The 22,856-nt window shown below is 40.6% G+C and overlaps 1 protein-coding gene across 5 annotated transcripts in view; it reads left to right on the top strand.

The window, feature by feature from the left end:
- The window catches only part of OTULIN (OTU deubiquitinase with linear linkage specificity), a 53,204-nt gene extending 31,878 nt beyond the window's left edge, over nucleotides 1–21,326 (top strand). For all 5 annotated transcript variants that reach the window (XM_048839626.2, XM_075125439.1, XM_075125440.1 and 2 more), the window contains 6 exons: nucleotides 2,552–2,628; nucleotides 3,618–3,712; nucleotides 6,511–6,654; nucleotides 13,322–13,447; nucleotides 15,673–15,942; nucleotides 18,289–21,326. In XM_048839626.2, the coding sequence (XP_048695583.1) occupies nucleotides 2,552–2,628; nucleotides 3,618–3,712; nucleotides 6,511–6,654; nucleotides 13,322–13,447; nucleotides 15,673–15,942; nucleotides 18,289–18,483 (907 nt within the window). In that variant the 3' untranslated portion in view covers nucleotides 18,484–21,326. The remainder of the gene's footprint in view (nucleotides 1–2,551; nucleotides 2,629–3,617; nucleotides 3,713–6,510; nucleotides 6,655–13,321; nucleotides 13,448–15,672; nucleotides 15,943–18,288) is intronic.
- The last annotated feature ends 1,530 nt before the right edge of the window (nucleotides 21,327–22,856 follow it).

Below are 22,856 nucleotides of genomic sequence, written 5' to 3'. Positions count from 1 at the left end.
TAGTATAGTTTTCTTACATGTAATTTACTAGATTTTTTTTTTTTAAACAAAAAAGGTTTTAAAAAAAAAATGTATTATGTTCAATGATAACATACCTTCCTCCCAAAAGGAAAAGAGTGACTCAAAGTTTATATGTCAGCCACACTGAACAGAAATGAACAGAATTTTCAAGGTCGAAGAAATGGGACTTATCTGGCCTCAGTTTTCTCCTTGGGGCAGACTTGTGGTGAGGGGGAGTGGGAACTTGCAAGTATCTCTTATTATGGAAAGAGTTTGGTAACTGACATATATAGGTCAATATCAGGCTTCCCTATAATAGAGTATGTTTCCAAAGAGAACTTTACAGAAAATGTGTTCGAGCTTTGCTGTCATCACCTAAGATCAAAAGGTGCTGTGAAACTTTAATATGTCTAGTTACAGATGTTTGATGAAATACTATTTAAAGCCATTGTGCCTGTTAACTGTGGATTACTCTTGTGGAATTCATAAGGCTGTCTGACCACCTTTGAGCAAGTATACTGAAAAAAGGAGCCTGTCTATGATATTTGTTAGAAATGTTTCATAATATCTTGGCATGTACAAAAATCTATTTTTCAGGTTCCTAAATTTCAGCTGGTGGAGAGTGTACTCTTAAATATATAATCTTTAATGAGGATCTATTTTATGTCATTAACAGCTTTTCCCCTTGAGACAACTCAGTCTTATCAAGATTTGTCACAGAGGAACAATTTTGTCTATTTATAATCTATTTATGCTATTGCTTGAATCTTCAGGAAGGAGACTTATGGCTCTGAGTATAAATAGTTAAATAAGACTATGTAAAAGCAGTTAATATTGAGATAATGTTGTGATGCTAACCATTTGGTGTCTTCCAAGGTTGTTTGAGCCTCCTTGAAGAATCTTGGTTGAGTCCTTCTTTATACGTAGAACAGATAAAATTCATAAACACAGATGTGTCAACTTGGAAATGAAATTATATTTAGCTATGCAGACTTCCAGTCATTCAGTTTTAAGCCTTAGTAAAGTCTAAATTGAAACTGTTGTAGGTCTTCTGCTCTATAGATGAGTTTGCTAGCCTCAACTATGTTTGACCACAGCTGTGTCTAACTTTTTTTTTTTTCTGACTAGTGGAGAGCAATGTTTTTCTGAAAACAAAGCTTATAATAATGCAACAGGCTGTTTATAGCTTTACTGTTTTCAGACGAAAAAGATTCCTCCCCACAATAATCATGGAAACTGTCCTAAAACCCTGATCTTTTAAGCACAGTTGTGGTTAGCATGTTCAGACTGGTGTGGAGAGGACTAATGAGTTAAGCCATGAAGGTATTTCTGCAAATAATTTCAGAAATTGTAGTTAGTTTTTTGTAAGATAAGTGGGCATAGACTTGAATAAAAGAAATCAAGAGCTATAAATAACCATGTTATTAAGGCTGTAAATAACAAATCCATATTCTTAAAACTTTCACAGAACATATCCAGTTACCACCTGACCACATCAATCCATTTGTTTACCTTTTCCCTCTACCCTTCAGCTGTCTGTCTTGTCTTCAGGGTGTAAGCTCTTTGGGGCAGGACACTACTTTTTGTTTCTGTTTGAACAACACCAAGCATATTGTGGGCACTGTACTGGATGCTAATTAATAGTACGTAGAAGCATAGACTAGAATAATTGCTAGTAGAGACTAATACATAGCAGTCTTGTAAATTTTTTTTCTTCCTCCTGGAAAGCGGGGGGGAGAGAGGGAGTGCTAAGATTTTGAAGGGTGAGTAAAAGTATTTTTTTCCGTTCTAGTAAAGAGCAAATGAGTAGATAACATGCTTGATGGTAAATATTCATGAAGTTTTGTAAGGCTGAGATTGTGTTACGGTCAGATTATTATGTAATTATATGCTGAATGCCTGGCAGAATCAGGGTTAGAGGAATATGCAATACATCAGTATTTAAGACCTGCTTTTGTCTTTCAAGTTCATGACATCCAAATCAATCATGGATTACTGGCTCCTACTCAGTATGACACCTTAGCATGCTTTTTACTGCCATTCAATCCCAGTTAGAGCCTATGCATAGGGTTACGGTAAGTATTGTATTTTTAATTTATATATTTTTTACAGTACTTGTGTGTCACACGATAAATAACAGTAAGGCCTTTTAAACATAGCTAGAGTTGGCCACTATTGTAAAAATAATTACAAAATAAAAAGGGGACTTATTTTACCATTCTGTGCTGTCTCCAGTGGGGTTCACATCACCAGCAGAGCACATGTTAGGGTAGGAGGCAGTAATCTATTACTGGCATGGATGTCCTGGAACTGAGAATATGATCTAACTCTCTCTTTTTGGGGGCGGGGGGAAAGCGGAAGCATTCACCACATAATTAAGAATTTATTTCCTTTAAAATGCATAATAAATGTAGATAATCTTAAAACGTTGAATTTTCTAGTAATATTTTTGAGAATGATTTAAAGTACTACATCCAGTGGTAAATGGAGTAAATGTCAATGCCAACAAGATCTGTGGTGTTACATGAAGTGTGTATCAATGTTATTTCAGTGAGGAGGACATGTACCGTGATGCAGAAGAAATAGAGAGAGAAAAAGTATTACCTGTTTGTGAGACAGGCTCCTCAGGTACATTTGAACTTTAGTATATGGCATTACACACATACAGTAGAATAGCTTATTGTTATAATGACACTTCTAGCTTTGTTGCCTTCATTCGCAAAGAGCTTGTGCTCAACTGCATCTGTGTGTAAATGTGGTGGCGGTTACTGCTCACAGTTGAAAACAAGGCACATTTTCATCCAGTGAAAACTATGTAATAGAAAATCACTTTGGCTACGATCGGACTTTTACAGTCTACCTGTAATTTTTCTCTCTTTCGCTCTCAAAATTTCCTCACACCCAAATTGAAAGAGTTGATGATGGATGACTATTGTGTGTTGTGCTTGTACATGTGTAACAGGGCTTGAAAAATTTATCAAACGCTACTAGCTAATAGGCAATATGAAAGTTCCCCCAGCTGGGAGCTGTGGCCTGTGTTCTTCACTGCTAGCACACCACTACCAACTACTTGGAATGGAAGTTTGTGGGATTTCCAGGAATGGTTGTGTTTCTCAGCCCTCCCTGGAGAAATAAACTTCTCCTACCATACTTGGCTAGTAAGTGTTTGATAAATGTGGGTGGGGTTCTTGCACCTCTGTCTCTTTACTTTTTGAGGGGAGGGAGGGAAGCTCTCCTTTCATTCTGTCTGGCTGCTGTGGGATGGAGAGAGTTTACTGGTCTCCCCTTCTCTTCTCACGCTTTTTTTTTTTTTTTTTCCTTCCCCTTCCTAGGGGCGGGGAGGAGAAGGGGGAGTTGCTGGGGTCTCTTCCTTGCTGGATCCCACCATAATTTTTGCTTTCTCACAGCTTTCCTGAGCATTTTTTTTTTCTGATACTAACAGAAGATACTATTTTTTTTATCATTAGCTATGAGCTGTGCTACACCAATTTCTCTTTGATTAGCACTGGTTTTATTTTTGTTTGTATTGATGAGTAAAGTACAACCACTTCATTGTGTAGCTCTGTTTTTTACTTCTCCTTAATTTAATGTATATTATGTGTGATCAATCTTGGCAGAAAATAAACTCAGTGTTGCACCTGAAATGGATATCATAGAGTACTGCCAAAAAGAATGGAGAGGCAATACAGCGGTGGCAAAACGTATGAAAAAGGTATGACCCCGCCCCCCAAAGGTTTTTTGTAACTTTTTGCTAACATAGGCCCATATCATGGAAACACTTACTCAGTGCATGATTCTTTTATGTTGATTTGGCTTACAAGTATGAACTATGTGCTGTTCACAATAGTTTAATTATTAAATTTCTTTACCTGGTGAGGGTGGTGACAGAGTTTTGAGAGGCTTCGTTTATTAAGGTTTTATTTCTACAAAGGCACTTTGATAGATACCCTCTGTCATGAAGATGTTAGTGGTACCAGGTCATTGAGATGACTCCTTCCCACCAATTTTAAACCCTCTATCTGCGTATAACAAATGGCTGCCAACACTTTCTTTGCAGTTTGAAAGCAACTGTGGCTGGGTGGATGACCAGAAATGATAACTTTGAAAAAGAAAAGTTTGAGACTTTAACCTGAGCCTTTAATTCTCTTGAAAAACTGCTGGGTTTTTATTTATTTATTTATTTTCAGGTAGATCTAGAATGGGAAAATTTAAGTCATAATTTTTTCTGATTTTTTTTTGACTAACTAGTTCTTGGAATATCTGTTTTGATTGCTAAATAGTTTGCAAAATCATTAACAGAATACACAAGGAGATTTATAAAATACAATTTTTTCCCTTTAAATGAGAGAGACTTTTTACTTAAGTTCAAAGATAAATCTCCTCTCTGAGAGCTGATGAGAGAAATAAAGGCAAAACTTTGCTTTAGCTGTAAATGCCATTGACTGTAGTACAGAAAATACAGAATCTAGACTTAGGGTCTTCTTACATAAGCAAAGGAGGAACTGATCTTCAGCTTAGTCTTAGTTCTTTGGCCTTGCTGTCTCAATATGAACAAGTAACGTATGTCTTTTAGATGGGGAGAAACTTACCAGAACACTTCAAATGCACACACTTCTTTGCTGGAGGGAGAATAAAAGAGAATGAACCACACGTGACAAATATTGGTCATGTTGCTTAATGAACTGCTGAAAGATGCTCAGACGGTGGAGCTGAGAATAGAATAAGAACTTAAAGAACAGAGCGCTTTTGTTTTAAATTTGATTTATTTTTAAAATCTTAAATCTAAATGTTCTGTTTGTTTGGAGTCCTAAGCAGTTTTTGCTGTTTTTAAAATGACTTTTAAAAGCCTTTTTATTGACCATGAGTACGTATTACTTTGTAGTGGGCTTTAAGTGTCATTAGGCCAGATTCTATTCTTGCAACTTGCTGCAAGATATGAGAGCAGAATTTGACCCTTTGAATGAAGCGTGTAGTGTTGCTGGGCTTCAGTTCAGGCCTGACCAAGAAAACAGAAAATGAGGGCAGAATTGATTGTAAAGTATCATGCCTCAGGGTAACTTCCCTTGTTCTGCTGGTGAGTGCATTGGTAATGTGCACTGCAACAGAGTGACTGGCAGTACTCATCGAAAAAACCCTAAGAACATGTTTTGTATCATTAAAATATGATCTCTCTTAAGCATATCCTAAAACAAACTCTGGTACTGGAGCAGAAATCCAAGCAGTATTAAATAAATATACAATAATAGAAGCAGGCATTAAATAAAACAAGTGTGTGGTGAGGTGCGGTGTAAACAAGACGCACCTCTATGGCAATTTTGCTTAGTAACAGCTGAACTAAAGCAAGGCTGTTTTTTGTCATACTTGTGCAACTGGGTGTCAAAACACTGTCTGCTGCATTTACCAGAGGATTGTATGATTTTTTGTATGTATCTGCCAATTTCAACAGAAATAAAGAGTCTGCTTAGGGCCATTCAAGGTTTTTTCTTTTCAGTCAGTGTGCGTATAGTTCTAAAGCACCCATTGCCATAGTTCTCAGCATTGTTATGCAGGGTGTCTTGTGCCAGTGGGACAACCTTCCTGCATCATATTTTTGGCTTATGTAGTGTGTTTTGTCTTGGCAAGAACATTACTAGATATACAGTCTCTCTTTTGCAGTCCACCCCTCCCCAATAAGTTTATACTTTGGTGGATGGGGGGGAGGAGGAGGCGGAGGCAGCTAACAAAGGGGGTTTTGGGTGGAGTGAGGCTAGCTGAACAAAGAGTATGATTAAAAAAAATGAGGGGGAAAATGAAGATCTTTTATTTGCTTGCTATCGTTCATTAGCTCTCAATTTTTGTATGATTGTTGAAGAATCTAATTTTTCAACATGTAAAATTAACAATTTTGTTAATGTAATGGTGTTATAAAACTGGAGTCCTCTATATTTACATAGAAATGTGCCTCAAGCAGTGTCCATGCACGTGTCTCCACACTTACCTGCCAGAGAGCCCCAACTCTGCAGTGAGGAGAACACCTGCAGGTTGTAAGCGGCTCGTTCAGGAACATTCTACACGTTTTAATTAACGGGCCAGTTCTGATGCTGATATTTCACATGGTCCAGCCAGCAAATTTAGTAATGTCCTTTGGTCCAAAACGTACAATAGGCAGAATTTTCAAAAGTGCCTGAGAGACTCAGGAGCACAGATCTCCTTGAAAGTCTGTGAATTGTGCTCCTTAAGTCACTTTGGCAATTCCCTGAACCTTCTAATAAACTCCTCCTTTTAATGATTGGTTTGGTTTCTCACTTCAGCTACTGTGGGTTGTTGCTTTTTTTTATAGCTTCTATTCCTATTAGATTTATCAAACAAAGGCATTTGAGCTTTCTGTGTGGAATATTGGGCCAAATGCTGTTGACTGTTAACTAGATCTGTAATTTGAGCATGTAATTTGAGCAATTATGTCAGGACTAATGAGGGTTTGATGTATTTTATGCATAGGGTTATTGCAGTTTATTTTGTATTCTTATACAGGGATATGAAGCAGTTTCTCAGAAGTTTACCTCTATAAGGAGAGTGCGAGGTGATAACTATTGTGCTCTCAGAGCAACGTTGTTCCAGGCACTGAGCCAAACTTCTGAACTTCCTGACTGGCTTCAGAATGAGGACTTAACGTTGGTATGCTTCAAACTTATATCTCCTGATAAGTAAGAACTAACATTTTTTCTCTGTTGCGCAATGTTGTGGCCTCATTACTGTATTGCATGAGCAACGCAAAACACTGATGAAGCTATCATCACAACATTCTGGTGAAATCAAGGTGTACTATTCAGAGATAACTGCACCTCTATTCCTTTTCTGTTATTGATTCCAGGCGTGATCAGGCAGGGCTCAGGTCTCCAGCCATCACATGTCTCTGGGTAGGGACCCTTGTCCTACTTCCTTCTGATAGTGTTTTTTTTAAGGCTACAGAGCTGCCTGCCGTATGTGTGATATCCCCAGCAAGCCAGCCTTCCTCTAGGCCAGCAACATGGCTTTTCTTTCTCTCCAAGGGCTATGAACAGTGACCTGCCAGCATTTACAAGTTACCACACAGCTCTTTCTCAGCAGGCAGATTTATTCTTGGGTCACAGAATACCTACAAAAGTTCCTACATGCTTATCAATAAACATACCAGAAATAGCCCCTCTGTCTTATGGGCCTAGTAGGACAACGTCCTTCCAACCCTTCATCAGGATAGCAGACCCCTTGGACAAAAGCTCAGATTCATTTGCTGGATCATAAGGAAGGCGCTCTGTCAGTTCAAACCTCAGCTTTTTATACCAAAGTCACTTTGTTTGAGGCTCTGGAAAACTCAGTTTGAACCAGTCTCCCCAGGGAGTCGTACATCTCTAGAGATGTAGTCTCAGTGATGTGCCTTAATCACACTTCCACCACACACGCACACTGTTTTTAGTTCCTAGAGGAGCTGTGGTAACCCTCTCCCATAGAGTAGCATATTCACATATAAACCATTCATCAATTTAATACAGTGGTCCCTGAAGATACTGCATGGAGTTGCAATATTTGTCACAACTATTAATCCAGTTTTAAAGATGGGGGTGGGAAATTGAAGCAGAGAGAGATATAAAGGGATCTTAGAGCTGGGCACTGAACCCAAGTCTCCTTAGTCACAGCCCAGTTATTTGACCACAGGACCATCCATCCTCAACTACTATTCTTGGTTCCTTTGTTTTATATAACATAAAAGTCACTATATGGAATTTATTGTGTTTGACAATATTCAAAAATTAATATGCCTTAATTTCAATTAAATATTTGAGATTTCTATTGAATTAGTCTTCAGTGCAACTTCAACAGTTTGTGAATAAATACCTTGAGATTAAATTTATTGTTCATCTTAGAAACCTTAACCTTTTGGTGTTAAGGGAAAGATATTGAGTTCAGTAACTCCTTCATACACCTATAGCTCTGTTCTCTTCCCTGCATCAAGTTGGAGGTGCATTGGTAGTATGATGCTTATGTCAAAAACGTTTCTGTACTACTTTTGTGGATAACTAGGCTGTTTCAGCTTTTGGTACTTGCATTCTGTTGCTTCACCAGCAGTAAATTTCACTTTTCAAAAAAGAAGGGTTTGCTATTAGTAGCTGTGCAGATTCTGTCTAATACACAAGGTTCAGAACCCATGACAGATATGTTTTTCATTGTCTACGGAGTTTGGTCAAAATTATCATATGCTCTAAATCAAGCCAAGCCAAAGTATTTGGCAGTTGAACAGTGGTCTTATTACAATGCTATCGTGAAACATTCTGATTGCTTCAGGTGCTTCATTAATAAGACAAGTTGAAAGTACCCTTAAAAAGGGCAATTGAGGAACTCTTACATGTTCTGAATGTTACTTATACTTTACCTTGAGTTTTTATTGTAATGCCAAATGCACTTGTAAGTAGTAAATGGATATTTTGTTTCCTTTATTGTACAGTCATAGTTTGTATATTTTAATCGCAGAACTGTTTTGGTATGGAGAGGCTCAGTGCCCTAATTCTCTACTACTTTTGAGACAATAAAGCTTTAATCCCTTTACTTAAATCCAGTTTTAAAACTTCCCAAATGTGATAACTGTCTGTGTACTTCTGCTGAAAAGCTGTTTTGTAACTTCTGACAGCAATACTGCTACCGATATACATCTGCAGCAACAGTACAATACAAGGGACTTCTGAAAAATAGTTTCTAGGGGTAACCCACTGCCCACGTGAGAGAGAAGCCTGGTCTCTTTGGGATAAAGGTATATTTCTTGGCCTCTGAAATTCTGAGTCTCAAATTGACAAGCTCTGATGGTAAAGTATGATTTTTTGCCATCTATGACCTGCTGTCTGGGTTCACTGATAAGGTGCCTTAGGACACTAAAGACCAGTTTCGGGCCCTGGATCTGGATCCTGTTTGACAAAGGAAGTCTAGTAATGAGATTGTCACGTCAGACTGCCCAAGATGTAGTGGATGTGGCAGTGAGATCCCTAGTGACTGCTGTAATAATGAAACTTACCGTGGCTCTCTTTGGAAATTCTTGAGTCTGAACTGACAGTGGAGGACCCTCTATTTGAGACCATCGTTTTCTTCAATGCTACGATGGATAACACTCTCTAACTGTTGAAAGAATCCTGAGTCCACTGCGATTGCTTGGTATTTATGCATCTGGAGTCAAGAGGAAACCAATAAGCTGCAGTTCAGATGACTAGCCCTGCCTTTTATCATCAGTGACAGTACAAACTGCCATGCAAGCATCAGAGGACACACAAAGGGTAGACAGGGTCAGTCGTTTTTCCCTTCCCAGCCACTGCTATCCTTGAAACCGGCATTTTGACAGGATCTTCTAGAATCCATAGAAGATTAGGACTGGAAGAGACCTCAGGAGATCATCTAGTCCAACGTCCTGCTCAAAGCAGGACCAACTCCAACTAAATCATCCCAGCCAGGGCTTTGTCAAGCTGGGCCTTAAAAACCTCTAAGGATGGAGATTCCACCACCTCCCGAAGTAACCCATTCCCGTGCTTCACCATCCTCCTTGTGAAAGTTTTTTTTCCTAATATCCAACCTAGACCTCCCGCACTGCAACTTGAGACCATTACTCCTTGTTCTGTCATCGGCCACCACTGAGAACAACTAGCTCCATCCTCTTTGGAACCCCGCTTCAGGTAGTTGAAGGCTGCTATCAAATTCCCCCTCACTCTTCTCTTCTGCAGACTAAATAAGCCCAGTTCCCTAAGCCTCTCCTCATAAGTCATGTGTGCCATCATTTTCATTGCCCTCTGCTGGACTCTCTCAAATTTGTCCACATCCCTTCTGTAGTGTGTGTGTGTGTGGGGGGGGAACGGGGACGCAATACTCCAGATGTGGCCTCACCAGAACCGAATTGCAGGGAATAGTCACTTCCCTTGAGCTGCTGGCAATGCTCCTACTAATGCAGCTCAATGTGCCATTAGCCTTCTTGGCAACAAGGGCACACTGTTGACTCCTGTCCAGCTTCTCGTCCACTGTAATCCCCAGGTCCTTTTCTGCAGGACTCTGCACTTGTCCTTGTTGAACCTCATCAGAGTTCTTTTAGCCCAATCCTCCAGTTTGTCTAGGTCACTCTGGACTGGGGCAGGCAAACTTTGTGGCCTGAGGGCCACATCGGGGAATAGAAATTGTATGGCAGGCCATGAATGCTCACAAAATTGGGGTTGGGGTGAGGGCTCTAGTTGGTGCGGGCCTGGGGATGAGGAGTTTAGGGTACAGGAGGGTGCTCTGTGCTGGGATCGAGGGGTTTGGAGAGTGGGAGGGGAAACAGGGCAAGGGGTTGGGGCGTGGGGAGAAACTCAGGGGCAGGCTTCAAATGGCACTTACATCAAGCAGCTCCCAGAAGCAGGGGCATGTCCCTTCTCTGGATCCTACGCATGGAGCAGCCCCTGACCCTGCACCCCGGGGCCATGCAGCTGCTTCCGGGAGCCACATACTGCAGCTTCTGACCCTGCGTCCCAGAGTGGGACCATGCCACAGCTTTCGGGAGCCACGTGGTGCTGGAGCTCGTGGGCCAGCTTAAAACAGCTTGCAGGCTGGATCTGGGCCGTAGTTTGCCCACCCCTGCTCTGGACCCTATCCCTATCCTCCAGCTTAGTGTCTTCCACGAACTTGCCGAGGGTGCAATCCAGCCCATCATCCAGATCATTAATAAAGATGTTGAACAAAACCAGCTCCAGGACAGATCCCTGGGGCACTCCGCTTGATACCGGCTGCCAACTAGACATTGAGCTGTTGATCTGTTGAACAGGTCCATTCATCCAATCCATACTTTAATTTGCTGGCAAGAATACTGTGGGAGATCGTATCTAAAGCTTTGCTAAAGTCAAGATTTATCATGTCTGTTTAAATCTGAAATGTGGCATGCAAATGATCAGAATAGGAGTCCACCGCTTTTCCTATATCCACAGAGCCAGTTATCTCATCATAGAAGGCAATCAGGTTGGTCAGGCATGACTAGCCTTTGGTGAATCCATGTTGACTGTTCCTGATCTCCTTCCTCTCCTCCAAGTGCTTCAAAATGGATTCCTTGAGGACCTGCTCCATGATTTTTCCAGGAACTGAGTTAAGGCTGACCGGTCTGTTGTTCTCTGTATTCTCCTTCTTCCCTTTTTTTAAAGATGGGCACTATATTTGTATTTTTCCAGTTGTCCCTGACCTCCCCTGATTGCCAAGAACTTTCAGAGATAATGGCCAATGGTTTGCAATCACATCAACCAACTCCATCTGCACTCTCGGATGCATTGCATCCGGCCCCATGGAATTGTGCATGTCCAATTTCTCTAAATAGTCCTTAACCTGTTCTTTCACCACTGAGGGCTGCTCACCGCCTCGCCATACTGGGCTGCCCAGTGCAGCAGTCTGGGAGCTGACCTCCTCTGTGAAGACAGAGGCAAAAAAAGCATTGATTACTTCAGCTTTTTCCACATCTGTCACTAGGTTGCCTCCCCTATTCAGTGAGGGTCCCACACTTTCCCTGACCACCTTCTGTTGCTAACATACCTGTAGAAACCCTTCTTGTTACCCTTCACATCCCTTACTAGCTGCAACTCCAGTCGTGCCTTGGCCTTCCTGATTACACCCCTGCATGCTCTAGCAATATTCTTATACTCCTCCCTAGTCATCTGTCCAAGTTTCCACTTCTTGTAAGCTTCCTTTTTGTTTAAGCTCACCGAAGATTTCTCTGTTAAGCCAAGGGGGTCGCCTGCCATATTTGCTGCTATTTCTGCACATCTGGATGGTTTGTTCCTGCGCCTTCAACAAGGCTGCTTTAAAATACAGCCAGCTCTCCTGGACTCCTTTTCTGCTCATGTTAGCATCTCGGGGGATCCTGCCCATGAGTTCCCTGAGGGAGTCAGAGTCTGATTTTCTGAAGTCCAGGGTCTGTATTGTGGTGCTCTCCTTCCTTCCTTCCTTCCTTTTGTCAGGATCTTGAACTCAGAACATCTCATGGTCACTGCTGCCCAGGTTGCCAGCCACTTCTACTTCCCCTACCAATTCTTCCTTGTTTGTGAGCAGCAGAACAAGAGGAGCACGGCCCCTACTTGGTTCCTCCAGCACTAGCACCAGGAAGTTGTCCCCAACACTCTCCAAAAACTTCCTGGATTGTCTGTGCACCAGCTGTCCCTCTGGATCTGCACAGCCCCTCGGGTTCTTCTTTTGACCCTATGGGAGCTCCCTGGTGTCCATGCACATATTGAAGAACTCAAGTAACTACAAGGTGAGTAGATCATCCTTCTATGCTGTTACGGTAAAATTTACATTTTTAAGAAATCAGGATCTATGCAGATGTGGATGCTAGCATCTTCTAAGTTATCCCTTTCTTTTCTTTCAAGGAAAATCTTAAACCAAGTCTGCCTTTCTTTGATCCTATGTTAACTGTTTCTAGAGTTCAGTTACACCAGACACTTTGGGTTGAATATGTATTTCTTCAGACTATTTTCTCAAGACACTTTAAAACTGATTTAGGACCAAATTTTGAATACTATATTATTTCAGCTCATTAGTATTTGACAGTTCACGATTGGTGCAGATCTTTGACTGTCCTTCAGCGTGAGCATAAGCTGTGCTGATTATAAGCTGATTATAAGGTTTTAAGAAACCCCTTAAGTGCAGGTTGGGCATGTAGGCCAAAATAGAAGGATAAATAGAAGGCAAGAGTTAATTACAGTATTGCAATTTTCTAAAACTTTTTGCCTTCCTTCAAGAATATTGAAGACTACAAAATATTCATAATATGGGGGGGAACCCTTGGCCTTACCTTAGCTTTATTTAGGTGGCCTAAGTGGTCTGTTTTTAGTGGTGGGTGTTACGCCACTAGCAGAGTCCTCATCCGCCATTCAGTCCTTGGCCGGTCGGTGTGTGTGTGTGTGTAAATATATATATATTTTTTTAATGTGGAACTGAACCAATATTAATTTCACACAGTCCCTCAAACCACCAGCAGTTGGTGACTGTTACCATTCACCTGAGCTTTAATTAAATTTGTGCCATTGGAAAGGATCTGTGGCTGGCTCGTGGCCTGATAACGGGCTAATCTCCCAGCTGCTGATTTAATTCCATCTATTGTCCAACAAGAGATGCAACAAGCTCGTTCTTTTTTTTAAAAAAGGGGCAAAAAATGGTGGCGTATACTTTTCGTACACGACCGCTTTTTTGAAGAATATAAGAGGGTACCATTGTAACCAGCAATATGTAGCAATATCTTCAGGAAAATACCACAATTTGACAATTTTACTTCCAAGATTTGACTTAATAAGTTGCTCATTTTTGTTTCTCAACTTTGTAGCTTCCAGAAAAGCTGCTGAGCAGATACGATTGGATCAAACAGTGGCAGCTAAGACAGAAACTGGGCAGGAAGATGGGAGAACTAAGTGACGAAATTAAAGACTACTTAATACTTCTAAGGAAGAAGGTTGGATAAATTATATGTTCACTTTCCTTAGTGAGTTACAAATAAGTATGTTTAGCTCTCCACCAATTCAACCTAAATCCTAACAGAATAAAATTATTATTCTAGGAAGGGTAACTAATTCCTTAACATATCTAGAATTTATGACACTAATTAAAGGCAACAGAAAACTTCTAAGAATAGAAAATGGAATTTAGAATTCTTTAGTATTAAGTTAATATTTAAATCTTAGATTTCATCACTTCCATGTTAAGGCATAGTATTTCTTTGCCTAAAGGCACAAGAAAAGTGGGAAGCCTTTAACCTATTCCCAGAGCAGTTTTGCCAGGATATTCCTGCCATACAGTTATGGAACTGATAAAACCTTCATGTTATGATGAACATAACACACACATAATGAAGGAAGCAGCTTGAGACTGTGGGTTGGATGACTGCAACACAGTAAGTGTTGCACTGACCTAGTGCCACAATTCATATTATATGGCACTACTTGGTAGTGTAACACTCCTGTGAGGGTGATTCAGCCTTTCACCCTACTTAGGTAGATAATTGCGTTCCAAGTAAGAGTGCTCATTTGGGGAAGAGCTGTTTGCTTTCTGGATGAGACCTTACAAACGGAGGACATTTCTAGTCTTCATGGGCATGAAAAATCCCTTGTTTCTAAGGAGTTGGAAAATATTGGACCAGAGTGCTAGGACAGACCTCCATCTACCCCCTCACTATTGCTGTTGGGCGATCTACTGGCATGCCACCTAGCTGCTGTTCCCAGTCCCAGGGGTGAAGGGATTTCCTGCATTTATGTAGTACCATGTAAAGTGTTTTTAGAAGCCTTAGGGATGAAAGGTGCTATATAAATATAAGATACCAGAAGTTTGTGAGGAACTATACTTCACCACTACAGTGTGACATTTTAATGAATCTTCTTATGTTTCCTAATTTGTGGGAACTTTCTTTTCCCTTCTTGAATTAGCTGATGCATAGACTAGTCTGTTGTCAACATAAAATTTTATTACTAGAAATACATAGTTCTAGGTTCACTCTCACTATTTTGGTTCATGTTTACCATACATCCTTAGTGAGAGCAGAGGTGTGTTCCCTATTGGACAAATGCTCTTAGTGGGGTGGTGGATGGCTGCAAGCAGTGATAGAATGACTGAATCTTTACACAGCAAAATGATCCTTTACTCCCCTTATCATTTGTGTATGTTTATGTATGTACATATAGCTGTTACAGCATTTATCATTTGTTATCTAACATTTCCCAAATGTTGTACTCTTTATAGATTAGCATTTGATTTGTTTTCTTATTACAGCATGGAATCCGCTTAGTACAACGGTAGCCAAACTTCATTGCACCGTGACCCCCTTCTGACAACAAAAATTACTACATGACCCTAGGAGTGGGGGCTGAAGCCTGAGTTTGCTGCCCCGGGTTGGGGGGCCCAAAGCCCAAGTGCCACTGTCCTGGGTTGGGGGACCAAAGCCCAGGGGCTTCCGCTCCAGGCAAGGGGCATGTAACCTGAGTCCTACTGCCCAGGGCTGAAGCCCTTGGGCTTCACCTTCGTCACCAGACGGCAGGGCTCGGGCTTCATCTTTGTCACCAAGCCCCAGCAAATCTAAGCCAACCCTGGCGACCCCATTAAAATGGGGTAGCAACCCACTTTAGGGTCCCGACCCACAATTTGAGAACCCCTGGCTTAGTAGAATGTTTGTTTTATTGGTTCCATTATTCATGTCTTTTGTGTGCATATGTTTACAATTTTATTTTAAACATTTTAAATAGGCACAGATTTACTACGTCAAATTCTAATGTTTGGTTATATGCAGTAGGAGCTAAATAGCTAAAGCACTGTAGGTATTTGAGATGCAGGGAGAATATGAAAATTATAGGTACTGTTACAGCCAATGAAAAGGTTACTGCCTCTCTTCTGTCAGAATCTGTCTCTCCACCCCATTACTTTTTCCCCTTTCCTTTTCTTTCTGTTGATCTCAGCCTCATCAGATACTTGTTGCTACAGGAAAAAGGCAGCAGCTACAGCTATGGGAGGATTTAAAATAAATGGATTTTATTTTAAGTAAAAATAAGTGTATGAGAGCCCTTTATACTTTTAATTCAAAGTAGCTGTGCTGAAAATGTGGCAATCTACACTTGAAAAAGTGCTTCTTTCCTTTTGCAATTATGAATGATATGCTGTCACTTACCTTGATGATCCTGTTTTCTTTTATAGTGGGAGAGTATGAGTGAAATGAAAAGTCCCATAGAGAAACAAACGGCTTGTGACGAATTGTTTACAAATGAAGAGGAGGAGTACAGTCTCTATGAAGCTGTGAAATTTTTGATGCTGAACACAGCTATCGAATTATATGACGATGATAAAAAAGGAAAGAAAGTACCAGTGTTCTCATGGCTACTGTTTGCTCGGGATACATCCAGCAACCCTAGTCAGCTAATGAATAATCACTTGAATCAAATAGGTCACACTGGAGGCCTTGAGCAAGTAAGGAGAGCTATTTATGCATTCTAGTATACGGGCAGTTTTCTAGTGTCTAGGACTTTCATGTTGTGGTAGAAGCAGAACTAATCAGCACGAAAACACTTTCTGAATTGCTTTGGGAAATCAACAGAGCTGTAGCAGCTTTAAGTTTGATGTGGTTTGATGCTTGTAAAAGGGTAGCTGCTCAGTAAATGGAATAATAGCCATACTCGTTAGTGGTGATCTAGTTAAGGGTCTGTGCTTGTAATTGTAAACCCCTGTTTTCTGGAGCATATAACTCCTGGAGAAGAAATTTTGCTCATTTTTTTTACATATAGGTTTTTTAGTAAAGTAAATGAAGAATTAGATTAATGTCTTGAACGATTATTATTGTACCAGAAAAGGCCACTACTCTTAATTATTTAAAATGTTGATTTAAATGTCAAAATAAAGGTGTGTGTGTATATATAAAATATAATTGTAATATATGAAAAGCTAGCAGTACTGAATTAATTACATAAGGCAAACATATATGAAACAAGAACTGCATAATAAATCCATTGTCTGACTGATAGACATTTTTACTGGTCTTGATTACCTGAAAAACAGCATAATTCATCCTTGAGGAATTGCAGCTACCTAAGTGAACCATGACTTAATGTATAGAGCACAAACTGGTTAATGAAGATATTGGTGTGAAAGGTAGTACAAATATTTAAAAAACAATCAGGGAGCCTGATCTCAAAAGACCAGATTCCTTAAATCAGTGTAACTACCCTCAGAAGTGTAGTTGCAGGATAAAAATCCTAAGTGCAGTGCTCAACTGTGCATTTGTTAATCAAGAATAGCTAAGGGCCGGATCCTGTTCCCATTTAAGTTTTTGTACTAAACTCTCATTGACTAGGTGCTTAGTTCTACCTTTTTCAAGTAAAGTCAGTTATCACCTGCCTTTAACTTGTTGGCTTTTCTTGGGGTCCAGCTTTGTCACCCTTACTCACATGGAGTTGAACTTTACTCAATGACTCATCCTATTGAGATCAATGAGACTGTTCTGATAAGTTATGACTAGAACAGGTTACGCCTGGCCCTGTATGAGTTCACAAGACAGGTGGGAAGGACTGGGGGAAACCCTTCCTTGCTACCTCACATCCATGCAGGCAACAGGCCTAATAAGGTTCTTGTACTTGCTGAGCACAAGGACTACAGAGGCTAATGCTGCTGACAGTGCTAGTCTCTACGAAATGGGACGGGGGCAATGGTCCTAACCTGCATGCATACACACATTACCATCAGCCTTGCTCCAACTGGAAGAATTGGCTGGGTGCAGATGTGAGTGGATGCCCGCCGTACCTTCAAGTGTGGTGGTGGTGCAACACTCATGTTCTTCCTGGCATTTCCTGGGGAAGTACCATGCCTTAGCTTTTACTGCTGTGCCTTAAAGGCACAATTCAACTCTATTCCAGCTATTTCTGCAGTCGTGTCCTCGTTTCCCTCCTTTGAGGGACATTAAACTATCTAAAGACGAGTAGGGACATGGATTCTGAGTGCATATGCATTCTCATTTTTTAAAATTCTGTTTCTTTTATAAAGAGAGTGTTACTGCTTTTAACATGTGTAGCACTAGAAACTAAAGTCCTGAAATAATCCAACTTCTACAGCACGAGCAGCATCAAGCAGAGGTTCCCCCTCACTGTCTTACTGTTCTTACGTGTAAGTTTAAAAAATTATAGCAGGTATTAAGTGCTGCTTTAGTTATACTAAAGCAAATGTATATCAAAGTGCTTTAAACAGTTTGTTTTTTAAATGTAAGTCTTCAGGCTTTGTCCAAGGGGAGTCAAATCTATCTGACCCCATTGTAGTTACGTGTCTTAGACTGAATTCTGAACATCTAGTGCACTTGGACTGACTCCTGTCTGTCTCAGTGGAGTAAAGGAGCATTCAGTGGTTGGTAGCCTCTGTTCAGGAAATGATACAGGTATAGGTCCACAATTTTCTATCAGGAATGCTTAAAGCTAAGTACCTTAAGCACTGAAATAAGTGGCATTATTTCTTTCAAAAGCCTTGAACACATAGCTTTCATTTTGAAATGAAGTGTCTTGATTTTCAAACATTTGAACAAACTACTTCACTGCCTTAAGCACTTGAGATTAAAAATTTTGGCTATACTGTGTAATGAGTACACAGTGTGAAATCGTTGTGTATTTGCACCCTGAGGATGGGATTTCAGCGAATTTCCTCATGCAAGGGAATCTCAGTATCTGAGCTTCATTCTCCATTTTAAGGGTCCTCTTGTACAGAATAACGTGCCTGGAAAAATACACATTAGTATTATGCATTACATTCTAATTGATTTTTTTTCTTTCAACCTAGGTGGAAATGTTTCTTCTTGCATATGCTCTGCAGTATACCATCAGAGTTTATCGATTGTATAAATACAGCACTGATGAATTCATCACACTTTATCCCAATGACCCAGAGGAGGACTGGCCTGTGGTGACTCTTATAACTGAAGATGACAGACATTATAATATTCCAGTCAGAATGTGTGAAGAGACTAGTTTGTAAACGAGATTTTGGCAGATTTATAAATTTGATATCCAAGTCTCATCTGGATGTTAAATTTCCAACACTCTTTTGAAATAAAGTCATGATGAGATTTACACGGTGAAACCTACAGTAGTTTGGATCTCGAGTTACAAAGGATTGAACTGAAATTCCAAATAGGATCTTTGTAGTGGGCTGACTTGGGGCTAGCAGGCCTAGTGGGCATGCCATGACTCAGCAGTCCCCAAAGTCCTGAGATGGCCTTGCTTGGATGGTCCATGGGCATGGTGGCTGAGTTAGGGTCTGTCATTCCCTGGTGGGGAGAAGGTAGAGAGACCTGGGTCCTCCCTCTCCACCAGATCCCAACCCAAGGGAAAGGGGAGAGGAGCATCTCTTGCTGATAAAACCCAGACCAGTTTCCTCTGAGCCACTTCCTACATCTCCGTTCTCTCTCTTCATTTTGGAGGATGATTGCAGCACTCTGCCCCCTCCCAGCAGAGAGTTTCCCGATAAGTCTCAGCAGTTCAGATAGCAAACGGGTAGCTCACTTCTCAGTGTCCAGATATTCTCCCTTGTCAGGGAGCAGGGGAGGGAAAAGGGTCAAGCCCCCAGCCTCCCAGTTAGGTCTTACCCACAGTCGAGACCCTTCTCCTGTGGTTTGCTCTGTCCCAGAAGCTGCAAACTGGCTCCCTCCATGCAGACCGCCTCTCCTTCACTCTTCTTCTGCTTGACTGTCAGAGTCCCCTTTTAAGCAGGCCCTCCTTTTGGAGCATGTTCTGAAGCTGCTGAGAGGCGGGGCCCGATGGGCCCTGTACCTCTCCTTCACTCCCTTAGCCTTTGTGTGAGGTCTGTAAACCCCACACACAACCTCCCTTTAAAGAATACCTGACTAGAAAATAAAGTTGGTCTCTGTTGCTGGGTGTAAATGAATTTTCATGGCACTCTCTGGAACAAATCTCTTAAATGGATTATGTATAATAGAATATAAAATGTGTAAACTAGGGAGTAGGTATGATGGAAAAAATAATAATAATAATTTTCCCCTGAAAGGGCATGGCAAAGAGACTTGATTGGGGTTATAGAGTAGTTTGCCTGGAGGTCAGCAGTTTAGATCCTCCTCAGCTGTGTATTGTCTGAAAGCCATTAACATGTGGTGGCATTTTGGGAGAGTATGTGAAATAAACTAGTGTCAATCCAGTTCCTAGTGAACACATGCCCATATCACAAAAGCTGTTCTCATAATTGGCATATTTATGGGAAGTCTCAGTGGAGAGGCTAAGGATTTGAATGGATCTGGAGATTGCACTAGAAACCTGGCTGGGGTTGAGCCAAATGAGCATGCAATGTGAATCTAGCCCTACTGCTGCCTCTGGTTTTCCTGTGGGCCAGCGATTCTTCAGGGCTTTCAATCTGGCACCTTTCACAAGTGTTCTACAAAAATAAATTGGAATAGTAATGCAGCAGTGCTCTGCAATGTGGTCATAGTTTCAGGATTTTCTATCGTAGCCATATGAATTGGTTTAAATCTGAAATGTGGCATGCAAATGATCAGAATAGGAGTAAAAATGACTTTAAATGGCATGCAAACCAGACAGTGGTAGTTGAGTGTCTGTCCTCTTCTACAACGCACTTTTTATCCAATAGGATTGGACCTGTTAGGGTCATTATATTTAAAGGTATACTAAAAAACACAGCAATATGGAAAATTGGGTTGTGCTGTTCCGTTTGAACTATCTTCTAAACTTCTCTTGCATATTTAGTCCATAACTGCTTTTTGAAAAAAGCCTGATGATAATTCCTCAATTTACATGGGATTTAAGTTTTTTCATTTTAAATGGTGAGGGCCAACTTCTGCTGTCAGTTATTCCTGATTTTTCACCTGCATAAAGGGAGGCAGAATTTGACCCCCAGTTCTTAACTAGTGTCTGAAGTAGTTACTGTGTTTTTTCCATGTAGTATTTGCAGGCTTCTGGATATTCTGAGTGTAGTGTGCTTACTAGAGTATACAGTATGTATTGACCACACTTAGATCTCACACCCTAGCAATAAGTAATGGCTCTATCTTTTTGTTATATCTACCCTATGGAAAATTATTAGCATGATGTTTTGTGTTAAAGGTTCCTGGAAGCTGCAAGGGCAGAGCATAACAAACGTTGTGATAAAGAATATGTTGAGATCAAATGCGGGGTTTAAGGCTTGTTGCAGTTTCTGTCAACTTACTAGTGGCATGTGAATAACCAAGAAATTGCCAGAGACGTTACCGATAGCAAAGGAAAAGGAGAAGACACTTACAAATTAAAAGTTTACATTAGTTGTTTCACTTCACCTGGACTTTAATGGAAAAATAGTACATAAGCAGTTTTTTCTGATTAATTTTCTATCTTGAACATTGGTGTCTTTTTGCTTTTAAGAAGGGTTATTGTACTTGAGACTAAAATGTATGAGCCTAAACAAAACACTTCAAAAAAATCCATGGGTTTTTTTGAGTTGTGCAATGTTCAGGTATATTTAGGGTGCAGACTTGCAGTCCTTACTTATGTGAGCAGTCCTGGTGCCTGTAGGGCAACATGTGCAAGTGAGGGTTGTGGCATCAAGCCCAAAAGACTTGCATAATTGTTATCCATAGAATATGGTGGAAGCCTGAATACTGCTAAAAACTTGGAATTTGCTTCTGTAGAGGTCAGTGGCAAAACTACGACTGACATCAGTGGGAACAGGACACTTCAGGATATTCAGAGAATAGAAACGGCCTTGCATGTTACACTCATGAAAATATTTTAATGCAAAAAACTCCGTTTTCAGCTACATTGTATACATATGTTCAACTAAACATCTATTTCAAATATATTAAATTTTAATATTGACTGCAGTGTTTCCTTTATCTGGTGCTCCAGAGTGGACAATTATTTGCTTTCAGACCCTTATATTTTCTCCTATACTTAGCTGAACAAGTGTGGTGGATGCCACCTCAATGGAGACAATAAATAGTGGATAGAGAAGGAGAGTGGTGGTGTGATCCAGTTACTCTCGTGCCCTTGAGTATTCTTCAGTGAGCGCTTACCTATGACAGCAACAGCTGCTCTGAGTGAAGATTGCAGGGTTGGGCCCATAGGTGGCAACAGTTAAAACACTGAAACTGGAATGAGTTGGAAGATATAGCAGATACCTTAGCTCGTTATCCAGTTACCTAGCTAGGTACTTACATGACTCCCATTACTGTAGTATCAGACCACCTAGGTGGTAGAGATGAGAACTTTGCAGTCAGGTGTCTGATTTTTGTTGTTCCCACATAGTCTGTGCATTTCTCCCCTCTAACTACTTGTTGCCTGTCTTGTGTTATGTGTAACTGAAAAATTATAGCACCTTAGAGACTAGCAAATTTATTTGGGCATAAGCTTTCGTGGGCTAAAACCCACTTCATTGGATGCATGCAGTGGAAAATACAGTAGGAAGATTTTATGTACACAGAGAACATGAAAAAATGGGTGTTGCCATACCAACTGTAATGAGACCAATCAATTAAGGTGGGCTATTATCAGCAGGAGGAAAAAAAACTTTTGTAGCAATAATCAGGATGTCCCATTTCAAACAGTTCACAAGGAGGTGTGAGTAACAGTAGGGGAAAAATTAGCATGGGGAAATAGTTTTTACTTTGTGTAATGACCCATCCGCTCCCAGTCTTTATTCAAGCCTAATTTAATGGTGTCCAGTTTGCAAATTAATTCCAGTTCTGCAGTTTCTCATTGGAGTCTGTTTCTGAAGTTTTTTTTTGTTGGAGAATTGCGACTTTTAGTGAAATTGAGTGACCAGAGAGATCGAAGTGTTCTCCAACTGGTTTATGAATGTTATAATTCTTGACGTCTGATTTATGTCCATTTATTCTTTTACGGAGAGACTGTCCAGTTTGCCCCATGTACATGGCAGAGGGGCATTGCTGGCACATGGCATATATCACATTGGTGGATGTGCAGGTGAACGAGCCTTTGATAGTGTGGTTGATGTGATTAGGCCCTATGACAGTGTCCCCTGAATAGATATGTGGACAGAGTTGGCAACGGGCCTTGTTGCAAGGATAGGTTCCTGGGTTAGTGTTTTTGTTGTGTGGTTGCTGGTCTTGTTACAGTTTGTATGGCAACACCCATTTTTTCATATTCTGTGTGTGTGTGTGTATATACACACAATCTTCCTACTGTATTTTCCACTGTATGAATCCGATGAAGTGAGCTGTAGCTCACGAAAGCTTATGCCCAAAAAAATTTGTTAGTCTCTAAGGTGCCACAAGTACTCCCTTTTTATTTATTTATTTTTTTCCCCCTGATACAGACTAACACGGCTACCACTCTGAAACCTGAAAAATTATAAACTTTTCACTGGTGGGACCATGTCTCTCTTTT

This window comes from Caretta caretta, chromosome 2 (genome assembly GCF_965140235.1).
Source record: "Caretta caretta isolate rCarCar2 chromosome 2, rCarCar1.hap1, whole genome shotgun sequence".
Lineage (NCBI taxonomy): Eukaryota > Metazoa > Chordata > Testudines > Cheloniidae > Caretta > Caretta caretta.
This window is presented reverse-complemented; position numbering and strand designations above follow the sequence as displayed.